The following is a 16,561-nucleotide window of genomic DNA, read 5'->3' as shown; positions in this document are numbered from 1 at the left end:
TGATCATGAAAGGTCCAGTTCTACCATTACAGCTGTCCCAGGAGGACAAACTGACCAACTAAACACATTTTCACTGTCATCATAATATCAACACATGCAGTACATACTAGAGATCGACTGATATGGGTTTTTCAGGGCCGATACCGATACTGATTATTAGTAGTTAGAGGAGGCCGATAACCGATATTTGGAGCTGATATTAATTTGCAGTAAAAGTGTAAAAATCGGCGTGAAAAATTTTGAATAATGCAAACACTGAACTTCGTTTAAATGCCTAAAGCATGTTTATTTAATCAAACAAATAGAAAATAATAGCTCCAGAAGTGCATGGATTTCCTAGACTCAGAAGCATCTCTTATGAAGTTGAATAAAACCAGAAATAAATAGCTCCCTGAAATTTTTTCACAGTAAATAAAGTAAAATTTAAATATAACTATGATGACTTATCTTTGTTTTAAGTTCAAACACAACAAAAATACAGGGAGACTGTTGTAAACTCTTGGGCCACATGCTGACAACTGCTCAACTCATCATGCTTCATTTATTACAGCATTTGGGAAGGCTTAAGTTGATTTCATTATTATATTTTATATTTTACCATGTGATAGCAGGGACCCTGTCATTCAACACTGTGTTGCTACATTATTAACAATTAATCTGACAAAAGCTACATAAAAAGTCTAATAGTGTCTATGAGTGCAGTTAAACTCCTGACAGAACACAAACAGCCTTTAGGGCTTTAATGAGCACACACAGGATTTAAAATGTTCCACTATGTTCACATAAATCACTTCTGAATTTGACTCTCTGTCATCTTCACTTTAATTTTCAGATCATAGGACTAGAAAGCTCACAGTGACATTAGTAGTTGTGAGTTGTACAGTTCTTCATGTGACTTTAACGCAGACACACACTATTACATTACATACCAACACAGTCTCATCCCAAATAGTCAGAAATCGACACATGCGGTCAGAGCCCCACAGCGGCACTATTTGACGCAGAGGGTACCCCTTCTGTGTCGGATTCCGACGCGGAAGGGTACACACTGCAGAGAGGCGAAGTTTTCTGGTGTGAGAAGCTCCAGAGAGAGAACACGTGTCAAAGGTAAAGGCAGAAAACTCCTCTGAAACTGGACTAAACATCCCTGTGCTCTACATCTGATAACTACTGCTAATGTTTCAGAAGAACGTCAGAGCAGAGGAAACATTAGCAGCAGCTCTGCTAACTCAGATTACCTCCTGACATGTGTGTGAATTAGACTGCTGATAATATGGAGATGGAAACAGTCTGTGAGAGAAAAGCATGTGTGTGGGATTAAGAGAGAGCGTAAAAAACTCACTTCACTTGTTTTAGGGAAGCACGCTGAGGTGGAGTCTGATGAGCTTTGACCAGAACATGAGTTCATCAGTCTGACTCTAAACGCTCTATGTATTAGTAATGGAGAAAATCTATAGAACACAGTCTCATCCCAAGTCAGTCCCAGTCTGTGTGTGAGGACAGCTTCTGCATCAACCAATCAGAGGGCGCAGAGTGGATAGTGCAGGAGAGAGAGAGAGGGAGAGAGAGAGACAGAGAGACAGAGAGAGAGAGAGAGAGAGAGAGAGAGAGAGAGAGTGAGAGGGAGTGAGAGTGAGAGTGAGAGTGAGAAAGAGAGAGGTGCGGCTGCACCTGAGCCAAAAATAACAGTTTTAAATTGATTTCTTAATATCGGCCCGTCGGATTAAAAAAAGGCCGATACCGATATATGTCAAGTTTCCAAATATCGGCGCCGATAATCGGCCCGGGGGAATCTATCTTGGTGGAGGTCTGCGCTCTCCGAGTGCTTTTTTTGTTCTGTTCTTATTTTACTGGTCTGGCCCACTGGAGATCAAATCGGACTGAATGTGGAACCTGAAAGAACAGGAGTTTGAGAGCCCTGGTTTAAATCCAGGTTAAAGACCCACCTGCTCTCAGCTGCATTTGAATAGAGTTTTTATTCTTTAACACTTAAAGTTTTTATCTGGTTTATGAGCATATCTGTTTAATCTATTTACCTGATTTTTTTTTTTTTTTTACCTTGTATTGTGATCGCTTTGCTTTGCGTGCGTGCATGTTTGCATGTTTCCATGTTTGTTTGTGTGCAAGATAACTCAAAAAGTTATGGACGGATTTTCATGAAATTTTCAGGAAATGTTGATACTGGCACAAGGAAGAAATGATTAAATTTTGGTGGTGATCAGGGGTGGGGGCAGATCTGTCTTGGTGGAGGTCTGCACTCTCCGGGTGCTTTTCTTGTTTTTGTTTTGTTTTTTGTTGTTTTTTTGTTGTTTGTTTGTTTGTTTTTCTCATGCTTATACTTTTTATTGCTTCTGCTGTAATGCTTGTAATGTTTTATGTAAAGCCCTTTGAATTGTCTTGTACATGAAATGTGCTACAGAAATAAACCTGCTTTGCCTAGACTACAGACTGTGGATCAGTCACTTCAGTCTGGTAATGGGTGAATTACATCAGCAACCGATACAGATATTGGACAGACCCCAAATTTGACTGAGAAACCCCCTCCTGCAAAGCCTTTCCCGCTGTGTTACTGAACAGTTGCACTTACCGTAGCACACCACAGCAGCCCGTGCTCCTCTGTAGTAAATCCTGCTCATCGCCTCATAGCGCTCCGACCCTGCTGTGTCCTGGGTCACACAGAGAAAACCAAAAAGTCAGACAGTGAGGCCGTTTACATGAGCACCGATACTCCGATCATTATCCCATTCCTGGAGTTAGGATAATCAGGATAATCTGATATGCTGTATCAGATAACAGCAGTAATCTGATTATAATCAATCAGATTAACACACCTGGATTTGTCCCCAATACTCCCATGTCTTCCTGCATGTATACAGGTTCATGTGATTTATTTGGTTCTTTTACATCTGCACATGCGTAAAAACAATTCAAATTGTAGAGAACGCAAGTTACATGGTCAAACATGAGTGGAAGACAATAACAGGAAGTTTGAGTCTGTCATCACTATGTATGTACACACTCTGAAAGAAATCCAGTAATGCACTGGAGTGTCTAAACCAGGGTTTTTCTGATTATCGCATTTCTTAAGTGCATGTAAACACGTTAGATCCGATTATTACAATTATTCGGTTACTCCCAGTTATTGGACTACTGTGGTCATGTAAATATAAACAGGCTCAGTGACAGGACACACCACATCAAAATACTAAGGTTGCACCGATCCAATATTAGGATCAGATATCAGCCCCAGTATCACCAGTTTAGCTGGATCAGGGATCTGTTAAAGCAACTGATCCGTAAGACCGATCCATCCCCTTTAAATTTTTGCGACACAGGCTCCGTCATACATGCCGACAGTTGAGTGGAGTTGTTGGAACACAGACAGGAACATGGAGCGAACTCAGGCTCTGTGATGTGGAGGCTGGAGTGGAGTTGGACTTTAATGACCAGATGGTTTCTGCTCCAACTGAGCCTTTATTCTAACACATGCTGCAGCTACAGAACACAAACAAGGAACTGGACTTCCACATCTGGAAAGGAGTACGTTTTTTTTTTAACTTTTGTCAACAAAATCTAAAAGGTACTTCCTGTTTCGACAGACTTCAAAATAAAAGCACTTCCTGAAGTTACTTAAATTAAAGCGTTTTCTCTTCATAATTACCAGCTTTGTTTTGACTCTTACTGTTAACAATCAACTGAAACATCTAAAAATTAATAAATAAATAGCACATCCTTTTAATACAGGGCTCTCAAACTCATTTTCTTTCAGGTTCCACATTCAACCCAATTTGATTTGCAGTGGACCGAACCAGTAAAATAATAACAGAATAACCTTGAAATAATAACAACTCCAAACTTATGTCTCTGTTTTAGTGCAAAAACCCCATTAAATTATGAAAATACTTACTTTTACAAACTATCCAGACAAAAAAGATGTGAATACCCTGAAAAAGCTGAAATTTCTGAAGTAAAATCAGTGCAATTTTAACAATATTCTTCCTCCACTTCTCATTAGTCCATGTGCATTCTGGATCAGATCTCCAAAGACACTAAACACTGAGGAACAGGAAGAAAAGAGTTCAAACTGGACTGAATTTAATACAGACATTTCAAGTTGGTCATATTTGTTCAGGTTAGTCACATTTTATTGGTACAGGATAGTTTGGAAATGGAAAGATTTTCATAATTTAATGTTATTTTTTGCACTAAAACAAAGACAAACATTTGTAGTTGTCATTATTTATAGGCATAATATAATATTATTATTTCCCATCAAACCCAGTAGTAAATCTGCAGTCCTTCTTTTGTGTGGGTTCTTCTGCTGTTATTATTGGACTGTAGATCACATTGGTCTGGATGTGGAACCGACACTAAAATGAGTTCCACAGCCTGGACTGTGGAATTTTTGCCCTTTGTAAATTCATCCCAGGGGTCGGACTGGAACCTTTCATGGGACGCACTTGGCCCCCGGGACGCATGTTTGAGATGCCTGTTGTAATATAAACTTAAACCAGCATGAACTGCCATGTTTTCTTAGTCCCAACAGAGGTATTTCAGCCGAACCACACCAGGTAAGGCTTAGAGCTTCTTCAGTCAACAATGATATCAGATCGTGATCGGGTATCGACTGATACCCGAGGCGATACCCGACACAGTATCAGCATCGGAACAGAAAAAGTTGGATTGGTGCATCTCTACACAATCCACACCTGGTCTTTGAGTTAAATACCTGAATTGCACTCATGTGTCTGACGTTAAATACTTGTGCCATCACTCACCCATATTCCCAGAGTGATCACTTTGTCTCCCACCTGGATTGGTTTGGCAACAAAAGCAGCACCAATGGTCTGTCAGGAAGAAATACAAACAAGCCACAGTCAAACATCAGACATTCACAGGCCCCAAAGATTAAGACAAGTGGTTCCAGGCACAACAAGCCCCGCCCCTCGAACATATTGTATCTTATTTTGGAATCGATCCAGCTGAGGTCATCATGGCTGTGTGTGTGCTGATGTCAGCAGATCAGTTGCCTCTATATATGTGACAAGTCTGAAGTAAATTGAATGTTTTTATAGACATGTGAAATTTTGCCCATTATAAGTAAATGAGAGAAAAAAAAATTAAATTCATGAAAAATTTGAACTTTGACCTACTTTTCCCAAATGTAACCACATCTATTCTGGGTCACTGGTAATCTATAAGCCCAGTTAGGTATGAATTCAGCCAATAGTTTTGCTGCTAAAGTGTAAACAAACAAACAAACAGAACCAAAAACAACAGGTGTGTTTTTGTTTTTTTTGTTTTTTTTTGTTTTTTTAGATGTGCTTTTGCTTTTTGCTTAGCTTAGTGTGTATTATAAGTTTCACAGTTCAAGGCACGGAATGGATATTGTCCCTCACGGTGTGTCTTATACAGAGAAGACTTCTCCATCTCACGGACTCACTCATGCGGAGCAGAACAGCCGGCCGGCTTTTGTTTACTCTAGGCGGGAGTTACTGAATCTTGTTCCTTTCTCCAAACTTGTTGGGACAAGACACGCTATTCCGGCAGAACTGTTGAGGGTAAGACGCCGGGGAGTACGGGCTGGGGCAAAAAGGAATAGGAGGCAAAGGGTGAGAGCATGGAAGGAGGCTTTTAAACCTGCGCTCCCCTCTGTTGTCATGGGAAATGTCCGCTCCTTGGGCAATAAGATGGAGGAGCTGGAGACTCTGGTCAGGAGCCAGAGGGTCTACCGGGACAGCAGCCTTATGTGTCTTACGGAAACGTGGCTCAGTGACTGCATTCCTGACCACAACACCAGCATTAGTGGATTCCTTACAATCCGAGCGGACCGGGACACCAAAGCAAGCGGCAAGAAAAGAGGAGGGGGAGTCGCCCTGCTTATTAACAACAGATGGTGTAACCCGGGACACGCCACCATCAAGGAGCGGATAAGTAACAGAGACATTGAACTCCTCGCAGTGAGTATGAGACCCTATTATCTGCCGAGAGAGTTCACAGTGGTCATCGCCATTGTTGTTTACATTCCGCCGTCGGCACATGCTGAAACTGCGTGTGACGTCATACACGCAGTTATCGCGGGACTCCAAGCCGAATACCCGGATGCATTCATTCTGCTGTCTGGAGACTTCAATCATGTCTCCCTTTCCAGCACACTCCCCACCTTCAAGCAGTTTGTGGCCTGTCCTACCAGAGGAGATAAAACTCTGGATGTGTTGTATGCTAATGTGAAGGGTGCATACAGATCCACTGTGCTGCCTCCTCTGGGTGGCTCAGACCACAACCTGGTCCAACTCTCCTCCACCTACACCCCCATTGTTAAAAGAATCCCTGTCACCACCAAAACTGTTAAGTGCTGGTCCCAGAAAGCAGAAGAATCTCTGCAGAGCTGCTTGGAACTCACAGACTGGGATGTTTTCTGTGAGTCACATGGGGAGGACATTGATGGGCTCACAGATTGCATCTCTGACTACATCAAGTTCTGTGTTGAGACCAATGTTCCCAGCAAAGAGATCCGGTGCTTCCCAAACAATAAACCCTGGATTACCAGAGACCTGAAGCACCTTCTAAATCAGAAGAAAAAGGCTTTCAGGGAGGGTGACAGGGATAAAGCAAGGGCCCTACAAAAACAACTCAAGGTGAAGATTGTGGAGGGGAAACAAGCCTACAGGGACAGACTGGAACACCAGCTGCAGCAGGACGGTGTGAGACAGGTCTGGTCTGGCATGAGAAAGATCACCGGCATGAAGCAGAAGGGTGGGCCATTGATGGATGGCGACCAGGACCTGGCTGACAACCTAAATCTGTTTTTTAACAGATTTGATGGTGCCAACTCATCCTGTCCGCTGCCTAGGGTGCAACTCCCCCCCTCCACAAGCTCATTCTCCACCACACCCATAACCTTCCAGACATCTCAGGTGAAGAGACAACTGGACAAACTCAAATGTGGAAAGGCGGCCGGACCTGATGGGATCAGCCCCAGACTGCTGAGGATCTGTTCCAGTCAGCTCTGTGGAATACTCACTCATCTTTTCAACCTCAGTCTGCAGCTACAGAGGATCCCCACCCTGTGGAAGACATCTTGTCTTGTCCCTGTCCCCAAAAAGAGACATCCAGTGGACTTTAATGACTACAGGCCTGTAGCCCTCACGTCACACTTAATGAAGACACTTGAAAGGCTGGTCCTCTCCTGTCTAAGTCCCAGTGTGAGGGTGCACATGGATCCTCTGCAGTTTGCATACCAGCCTAACATCGGTGTGGATGATGCTCTCATCCACATGTTACAGAGGGCCCAGGCACACCTGGACACCTCGGATGCAGCTGTGAGGATCATGTTCTTCGACTTTTCAAGTGCCTTCAACACGATCCAGCCGGGGCTGCTTGGTGTGAAGCTGAGAGAGATGCAGGTGGAGTCATGGATGGTCTCCTGGATCATGGACTACCTGACCTGCAGACCACAGTATGTGAGACTGCAGAACTGTGTCTCAGGAAAGGTCCTGTGCAACACTGGAGCACCACAAGGGACTGTTCTGTCCCCCTTCCTCTTCACTCTGTTCACATCAGACTTCCAATACAACTCAGACACCTGCTTTCTTCAGAAATTTTCTGACGACTCAGCAGTTGTCGGTTGTATCAGAGGAGAGGAGGAGGGGGAGTACAGGGGCCTGGTTAAGGACTTTGTGGACTGGTGTGACCTCAACCACCTCCAACTGAACATTTCCAAGACCAAGGAAATGGTTTTGGACTTTAGAAGGAAGAGGTCCAGACTGGTGCCAGTCACCATTCATGACACAGAGGTTGAAGCTGTCTCCAGTTCCAGGTACCTTGGAGTCCAACTGGACAACAAGTTGGACTGGTCCTGTCATATGGAGACTCTGCACAAGAAGGGGCAAAGTAGACTTTATTTCCTACGGAGATTAAAGTCTTTCAAGATCTCCAAGCCTCTTCTGTGTAGTTTCTACCAGACTGTGGTGGCTGGTGCCCTTTTTTTTGGTGTGGTGTGTTGGGGAGAGGGAGCTCGCATTTCTGACAGAAACAGACTGAACAAACTCATTAAGAAAGCGAGCTCCATCATTGGGACTGGACTGGAAACAGTTCAGCAGGTGGCTGGGGTGACAATGCTCAGGAAACTGGACTCTATTCTGAAGAACGCATCTCACCCATTGCACCATCTTGAGGTGTTCAGAGAGAGCACCTTCAGCCACAGACTGATCCCCCCTCGGTCCAAGACTGAACGCAGTAGGAGGTCCTTCCTGCCGGCTGCTATTAGACTTTTTAATATCGCTGTGCGATAAATTATTATTGTATGCTGTGCATACTTAGGTGTGTTAGGTGTTTTAGGTTATTGTATTATATACAGTACTTGTATTGTACATATATATATAGATATATATAGATATATATATCTTCTATTCTGTTTATTATTTATTTGTTCCATTGATGACTGTTTGTGGGATGTTCATGCGATGGGTCAGAGTGTTTTTCTTCTTGTACTGCTGCTGTTGTAACAAAGCAATTTCCTGCAAAGGATCAATAAAGTATCTATCTATCTATCTATCTATCTATCTAACAGCCCTTGCCTCCCCTTTGGGGGTAAAAAAATGTACCTGGAGTTGAAGTTTTATTTTTCAAACCATATCACCTCTATGCATGTAGCTTTGCTTTGAGATCTAACCTGGCAGAGTTAATCCAAAAAAAAAAAAAAGAATAAACCGCATCACAGAGTTAAAAATTCAAGCACTTCTCAGACTTTGAATACACAACATTGGAATTCAAGCCTTTTGCAGAATTTCCGTGCTTGTGTGCATTTCAATGATCACAGATTGCGCCTCTGTTTCCACGGCGTCCCCAGGGCTGAACACAAACATAAGGCCTTTCATCAGAGCTGCAGGCAGCCGGGGAATCAGTTTAAAGAGGAACAACGGGAACAGCTGACACTCACGTTCTGATAGGGGCCCACCAAGAAGCGGTGATGAACGTATCTCTCCACCAGACTCGTCTTCCCCACGCTCTCCTTTCCCAGCATCACCACTTTGGCGTCCACGCGCATCGCACTCATCGTACCTCCGTTTAGAAAAACCCAGACCGATCCACAAACAGGAGGGTGGAGTGGGGTGTGGTGGTGTAGGGTGGGGTGTGGTGGGGTGGTCACCCAGTGGACAGCTGCTGGATGGGCTGTGCTTATTGTGCTATGAAGGAAAAAAGACAGAACACATGAGCAGGGAAATCTACCATTCTGTAACTAAACGAGTACAGTAGCGTGTTTGTCATTGAACCAAGGTTCGAATAGTTTTGGATTTTTCAGTATAGTTTAGTTTTATTTAGTTTTGACTTTTTTTTCTGTAATTCAGTTCGTTTTTATTTGTTTTTAGAGCAGGTTTGGTAGTTTTTAGTAAGTTTTCGTTAGTTTCTAAATGCTTAGTTTTAGTTTAGTTGTAGTTTAGTTGTAGTTTAGTTGTAGTTCAGTGGTCTCTTTTCTCTTCTTCTCTGTCGTCATATTCAAATCAATCCCAGACAGGACTCTGCTGCTTTAGTCTCCATGTTTCCAGGTAGAGTGGGGACCAGAAGACGACTGGAAACCACAAGTGAACACAAGTGACGGAGCAAAAAGTGTCGTATGGAGACAGCACAGAAAATTGCTAGAGCGAAATAAATCAATTTCATATCAATCCAACATTGACAAAGATGAAAACGAAGGGAATTTTATCCATAATTTTTATCCGTTTTAGTTAGTTTTGTAAACACACAATACAGTTTCAGTTAGGTATGTTTTTTTTCTTTCAGTTAAAGTTTTTATTTATTTCAGTTAACGAAAATGTTTTTACAATTCTAGTTTTGGTCATTTCGTTAGTTTTCGTTAACGATAATAACCTTGGTCATGACATAAGTGCACACAATAAAGTTTCAGTTAGTTATGGCTTTTTTCTTTTAATTATAGTTTTCGTAGCACAAGCTTGAACATTTTCCCCACAATTTTACTGTGTAAACATATTTACTTCCCCATGATGTAAGAAAAAGTGAAGCACACAGCAATAAATCATTGTAAACATTAGATAAGTTATTATTTTTCAATTATCACATTAAATACTGGCTCCTGAGTGTAGAAACAAAACAGTTAGATGTGGTTTTAAAATCTTCTTTACGGTCAGAACATGACAAACACTTGTGAAACAGCAGATTTCAGAAATCTAGAGGTAGAACATTCTAAACTTTTAGAACGATAAAATATTTGCTTAAACCAAGTATGGCGGAATTAAATTAAATAAAACAGCAAAACAAATGAGAGGATGCTCTCATCAGAGAGGTTATGCATCATATTCACCAAGAAAACATTAGATATACCATTAGGGGTTCCACCACACAGTTCTATGCCACTTGGCAGACATTTATCGGCTTCGTACAAAGTACAGGAGCTACTAACACATCTGTGGAACTCCAACATCTGGATACCTTTACACTTATTTATGTTTGAATTCATTTTTTCAAATTTTCTTTCCCCTTATTTATGTGTATGTAAACTTATAAATACGCATGTGTGTATATGTGTCTGGTCCAGTACTTGGGGGGGACAGGGGGGGTCAGTTAGATAAGAACAGGATACAACAGTTTACAATTAAGTTGGACGTTTCATGTGATACATTTGAAAACTGAAAATAAAAAAAGACCTTGATCAGAAAACGGCAAAACATGACTTTTAGGTAACACTGTTGATGATCGCACTGATGATCATTATCTCTATAAGAACCATGAAAATTAGTGTTCATATTCTCTAAACCAGGGCTCTCAAACTCCTGTTCTTTCAGGTTCCACATTCAGTCTGATTTGATCTGCAGTGGACCCAACCAGTAAAATAAAAACAGAATAACCTGGAAATAATGACAACTTGAAATTTTTGTCTGTGTTTTAGTGCAAAAAAAACATTAAATTATGAAAATACTTACTTTTATATACTATCCAAATAAAAAAGATGTGAATAACCTACTACAAAAACATTAAACACTTAGTAACAGCCAGTTAATTGTTAAAATTGTGCTGAATTTTCTTCAGACATTTCAGGTTGTTCATATTTGTTCAGGTTATTCGCATTTTATTGTTACAGGATAGTTTGTAAATTAAATATTTTCATAATTTAATGTTATTTTTTTGCACTAAAAACTAGACAAAAATTTCAAGTTGTCATTATTTACAGGCATAATGAAATTTTTTCACATCAAACTGAGAAGAAAATATGGAGTTATTTTTAGTAAGTTATTCTGCTGTTATTATTTGACTGTAGATCATATTGGTCTGTATGTGGAACCTGAACTAAAATTAGTTTGATATGAATTTTTACACTTAGTAAATTCATCTCAGGGGCTGGACTGGAACCTTTGGGGGGCCGCATTTGGCCCCCGGGACACATGTTTGACAGCCCTGCTCTAAACACACACTATGGACTTTTCAGCCATGTCATTTGGATTAGAAGTAATCTAATAGTGGATATTTAAATATATATACATATATAACATATAATGCCAATAGTACCTAATCTTCAGATCTCACCACCTCCCTGAAAAGGGTAAGTGTATAATTAATGACGCTATCTCCAGTTTGGATCAAGTCTTTTAGAGATTTCTCTGAGAGTTAAGACACAGAAACACTCTTTCACTTCCTGTGTTATTTTAAAAGGAAACACCACCATATCATCCTTAAGAGTGAAGTTCGTCTATTATTAGACTGGTTTTACTCAAATTACAGTTACAAACAGAGCCATGCACACCCTTAGTACCTACTAGAGCTGCAACTGATTAATCGACTCAAATGCTGCATTTCCACTATGTGGTACCGGCTCGACTCGACTTGACCTTTTTGCGTTTCCATTATGAAAAAGGACCTGGAATCTGGTGCCTGGTACTAGTTTTTTGGTATCACCTCCGCCGAGGTTCCAAGAGATATTAAACCATGACATATAACACTGCAGACCACTGATTGGTCAGAGAGTTTTCTCTGTGACCCGCCCTTTTACAAAAAACAGATGCGTTAGTGGACAGTAAATACAGTAGTACAATAATCTACGTGATAACAGCCCAAAACTACACCATGTTCGGTCCAGGAGGCTAAGTCTTTGGTGGCCGACGTAAAAATTCAGACGAGACAACACGCAATGAGTTTTCAGCAACTCTCTGAGCAGACGACATGGAAATAACGTGCCGCATCGCTATGACGTCCAGGTACTGTAAAGTGGGTAGTATCCTGTAATGGAAACGGTGTCCAGGAATACTGAGTCGAGCCGAGCTGAGCCGAGCTGGTTCCACATAGTGGAAACGCGGCAAAAGTGATCCAAAAAAATCCTTCAACCACAATTCTCCTGAATCAAAGCTTTGTTTCCTTCATTTCTCTGTTGTTAAACATTGGTTCCACTGTTGTGTTTCACACGGACGATTATTGTGACGCACAAAGAAGCTTCAGTTCAGGAAAACTGCAATAGAATATTTCCCTTCAATCAATTCGAGTCGATTAATCGAAACGTGAATTTCTGCATTCGCTTCAAGCACCTAATCGATTAATCGGTTGCAGCTCTAGTACATACATTTTGCAGTGACGTAGGCTTCATTTTTGTTCATTGATCTATTTTGCTAAATTTGTTTTGAGCAGTGTGTCGTCCCCTCCCCACTGAGCAGACCTCCCATTTGACTGCATGGATTTGAATGGATTAGTTTTGGTCATTTCATGGGACCTCACAAACTCCTCTATTCATTAAAAAATATATATTTTTTAGTTCTCAGTGTTTTAATTTTGAGCATTGAAGTTAAAAGTCATCATTAATATGTGTGATCTAAGCCTTTCAACAGAATTAAGATCCATACTTTCACTATTACTGCTCTCTCACTCACCCAAACCTCCAAAAACTTCCACTAGAAGTTAATTAGAAGTTAATGAACAGATCAAATCATTGGTTTACTACACATCATTTTGGCTGCCTGGTGTTAACATTGGATTGCATGTATACATCATGGGAGTTTGTCCTCCTAATACGTCATCTATAACCAACCCACAGGATGTCAAAACGCAATGCAAATATTTAAAGTGCATATGAATATTATAGTCTATATTAAAAACGGTTGATTATGCAAATCTGATTATGTGTGAGGTGACTAAAAAAGTGTATGTGAATGGTTTGTGTTACTGTAAAAATATACAGAGGAAAATGTGTGTTAACAAAGCAAAGGAAGCGGATCTATTCTGATTATTAGTTTGTAAAAAGGGAGTGGGAGTCAATAAGTTATACTTCTGCCCACTCCGTTTCGAGTGCAGAATATTTTTTTTCAACCATGTTGGATGATTCATTGTTACCTGATGATTCTATGCACTCGAAATAAAACTACTACTACTACAATTGGGGATATCCTGAAGTCAAAATTGGGCAAAAGTGAAACAAAAGCTTCCCCTATAGGTTAATAAAGTTGTCTGTACTTGTAATGTGGATAACTCATCCAAATTACAGATGGTTATTTGCATTATATCCAATTTAGCTCTTACTCTGATATAATGACCACATTTTAGTCACTTAGCTCATTTTCGTTTTGACTGATGTAGTCACAGTTGTGGATATCTACAAATGCAGTGAATACTTGAATGTTGCTCTGGATTTATTTTATTTATTTATTTAACCTTTATTTACCCAGGCAAGCAGTTCAGAACAGATTCTTATTACAAATGCTGCCTGATCAAAGAGCAATGGCTCCTTGAGGGGTAGGGGGTGAGGGGGCTAAAAGTAAAAACAAGGTTAAGCAATTACAGATATTTCTAATTTCCACTCGAACGAGTAAGAATACACATTGGATATCTGTTCTTTTGGATATCTAAAGTATCATAACACATTAGAGCAACGGTGTCAAACATACGAGCCAAACGCGACCGGATGAATTTGTGAAATGCAAAAATTACACTGAAAGTATTATCAGGAGTGTCAAAATCATGTTAGTTCAGGTTCTACATACAGACCAATACGATCCAAAATGGGTTGAGCCAGTAAAATACTATCACAACAACCTAGAAATAATGAAAACCTCAAGTTGTTGTCTTTGTTTTAGTGTAAGCAAGTAAGTAAATTTTCTTTATAGAGCACTTTTCACAGACAGGGAGTCACAAAGTGCTTTACAGAGGAAGACAATTAAAATACAGCATAAATTACAATTTAAAATGCAATTAAAATACAGTTAAAACACAGATAAAATGCAATAATTACTTTTCTTACTTTTTTAGTGTAAAAAGGAACATTACATAAAATGTTTACTTTTACAAACTATCCTGTCACAAAAAATGTGAATAACGTGAGCAAAGATGAACAATATGAAATGTCTTCAGAGAACTAAGTGTCATTGTACTAATATTCTGCCTGTTATTAAATGTTTTATGTATTTGTAGATCCACTGTATCTGTAAGTTGTAATACATAGATAGATATACTTTAATGATCCCAAACTGGGAAACTGTATTTGCAATAAATATGTAAATGATAAAGTGAGGAATAATATTGTTGAAAATGCACTTATCACTATTGCATTTGCTTCTTTACTTGCATGACGTCTTATACTTCTGAAGTGGAAACAGGAAACCCCGCCCACATGTGATCAGTGGATTGCAGACATTATGAGGTTTTTACATATGGAGAAGATGAGACGTACATTAGCAGGATCAACTGCAAAATTCTATAAAGCAGGGGTGTCAAACTCATTTTCTTCCGGGGGCCACATTCAGCCCAATTTAATCTGCAGTGGGCCGGACCAGTACAATAATAGCATGATAGCCAAAAATAATGACAACTCCAAATTGTTTTAGCGCAGAAAAATAACATTCAGTTATGCCAATATTTACATTTACAAACTATCCAAACAAAAAAGATGGGAATAACCTGAAAAAAATGAAATTTGCTAAGAAATGCGATTACAATTTTATCAATATTCTGCCTTGACGTCTCATGCATTACAGATCCGATCTACAAAGGCGCAAAACATTCAGTAACAGGCAGAATATTGTTAAAATTGCACTTAATTTACTTCAGACATTTTAGGTTATTCACATTTTATTGTTAAAGGATAGCTTGTTAATGTAAACACTTTCATAATTTAATGTTTTTGCACTAAAACAAAGGGGAAAAAATTGGTGTGTTCATTATTTATAGATTATTGTAATATTATTTTTGAGTTTGATGGCCTCACTTACACTTTCCAAATTCATCCCACGGGCCGGATTGGAACCTTTGGTGGGCTGCTTTTGGCCTCCAGTTTGACACCTGTGCTATAAAGCATGGCAGCCTTTTCTAAAATTCACAGGAACTTATAGAATGAGCAATGTATCATGACTTTTTATTTCTGTTTTTTTGTTTTGTTTTTTTAATATATGCATAATTGTTATCTATTCAATCTTATTTTATGTATTTATGTTTACATTTGCTATGTGTACACATCCAGACTTTGTCTGAATGCTATATGCCTCCTGTTCATAATTCTGATGTCTTTTGGTAGATATATTTACATGTTTATATTTAAGTTGGGGGTGGGGACTTGTGTTTAAAAAGACAGTAGAAATGTACAGATTGTATGATGCATCAATGTTATGCTGTTGAAAATTCACAAAAAAAAATTATATTTAAAAAAGAAATGCACTTATTTTTCTGAAGACATTTCAGGTTGTTCATGTCACTCAGAGTTTGAAGAAAACTTTGTAGCTTTAATTAAACACCTTGATAATGTGACTTGAACTGGTATTATTTTCAGTGGTCCGGCCCAGTTCGGATCAGACTGGGCTGAATGTGGAACCTGAAGTGAACTGAGTGTGCCTGGTTCCTCTGCATCACAGTGACTGCTTCAGTTCCATGTTTACACATAAGGTGGCTTAGCTAACTCCAACACCAACACACTGAAAACTTACCTGCTGGCTAGCTTGACTCAACAATTCTCTGTCCACATCTGAGATTTTCCGGGTAAAGGCTACACACAGGATGTGATCCGTGCCTACCGGACCTGTTTCAGATTACACAGCGGGTCATATCTGAGCCTTTTGGAGGTCTACCGGCTGCTGTTCGGACACCGGGGCTGTTAGCATAGATGAAGGCTTCTGCTGCTACTGCTGCTGCTGCTGCTGCTAATGCTGCTACTGCGGTTGCGCAATGACTGGAATTACAGCCAAAGCCGCGGCGGACAGTAACAGTACATACAGTACGGAACAGTTAGAGCTGACACACAGCGGTACTTCTGACTAAAAAGGACACGGAGCCTCTTAAATTAGCCCAGAGAACAGGCAGTGAGCAGGCAGGGAGGAGCAGAGGCGGTTAAACCCCCAACTGAGCTTTGTTTGTTTGGGCGGAACCAATGGAGTGACACAGGCGGTTTCCGGGGGGAGGGGCGGAAGTGTACGGACAGGATGTCATGTTGTTGTTTATTTTATTTTATTTTATTTTATTTTATTTTATTTTATTTTATTTTATTTTATGTAAGTAATGTTTCTGTGCGGCCGATTTATGGAATAATTTATTCATGCGAAGTGCTTTTATTGTGAAGGCAGGAAGTGTGCTATGTGTG

The 16,561-nt window shown here is 40.1% G+C and overlaps 1 protein-coding gene across 2 annotated transcripts in view; it reads right to left on the bottom strand.

Annotated features, from left to right (window-relative positions):
- rab24 (RAB24, member RAS oncogene family) overlaps nucleotides 1-16,337 on the bottom strand; it is a 30,116-nt gene extending 13,779 nt beyond the window's left edge. For both annotated transcript variants that reach the window (XM_030130076.1, XM_030130075.1), the window contains exons 1-4: nucleotides 15,912-16,337; nucleotides 8,942-9,188; nucleotides 4,779-4,847; nucleotides 2,588-2,666 (exon numbers count right to left, since the gene is read on the bottom strand). In XM_030130076.1, the coding sequence (XP_029985936.1) occupies nucleotides 2,588-2,666; nucleotides 4,779-4,847; nucleotides 8,942-9,058 (265 nt within the window). In that variant the 5' untranslated portion in view covers nucleotides 9,059-9,188; nucleotides 15,912-16,337. The remainder of the gene's footprint in view (nucleotides 1-2,587; nucleotides 2,667-4,778; nucleotides 4,848-8,941; nucleotides 9,189-15,911) is intronic.
- Nucleotides 16,338-16,561: the final 224 nt, after the last annotated feature.

Source organism: Sphaeramia orbicularis, unplaced genomic scaffold (assembly GCF_902148855.1).
Source record: "Sphaeramia orbicularis unplaced genomic scaffold, fSphaOr1.1, whole genome shotgun sequence".
Lineage (NCBI taxonomy): Eukaryota > Metazoa > Chordata > Actinopteri > Kurtiformes > Apogonidae > Sphaeramia > Sphaeramia orbicularis.
This window is presented reverse-complemented; position numbering and strand designations above follow the sequence as displayed.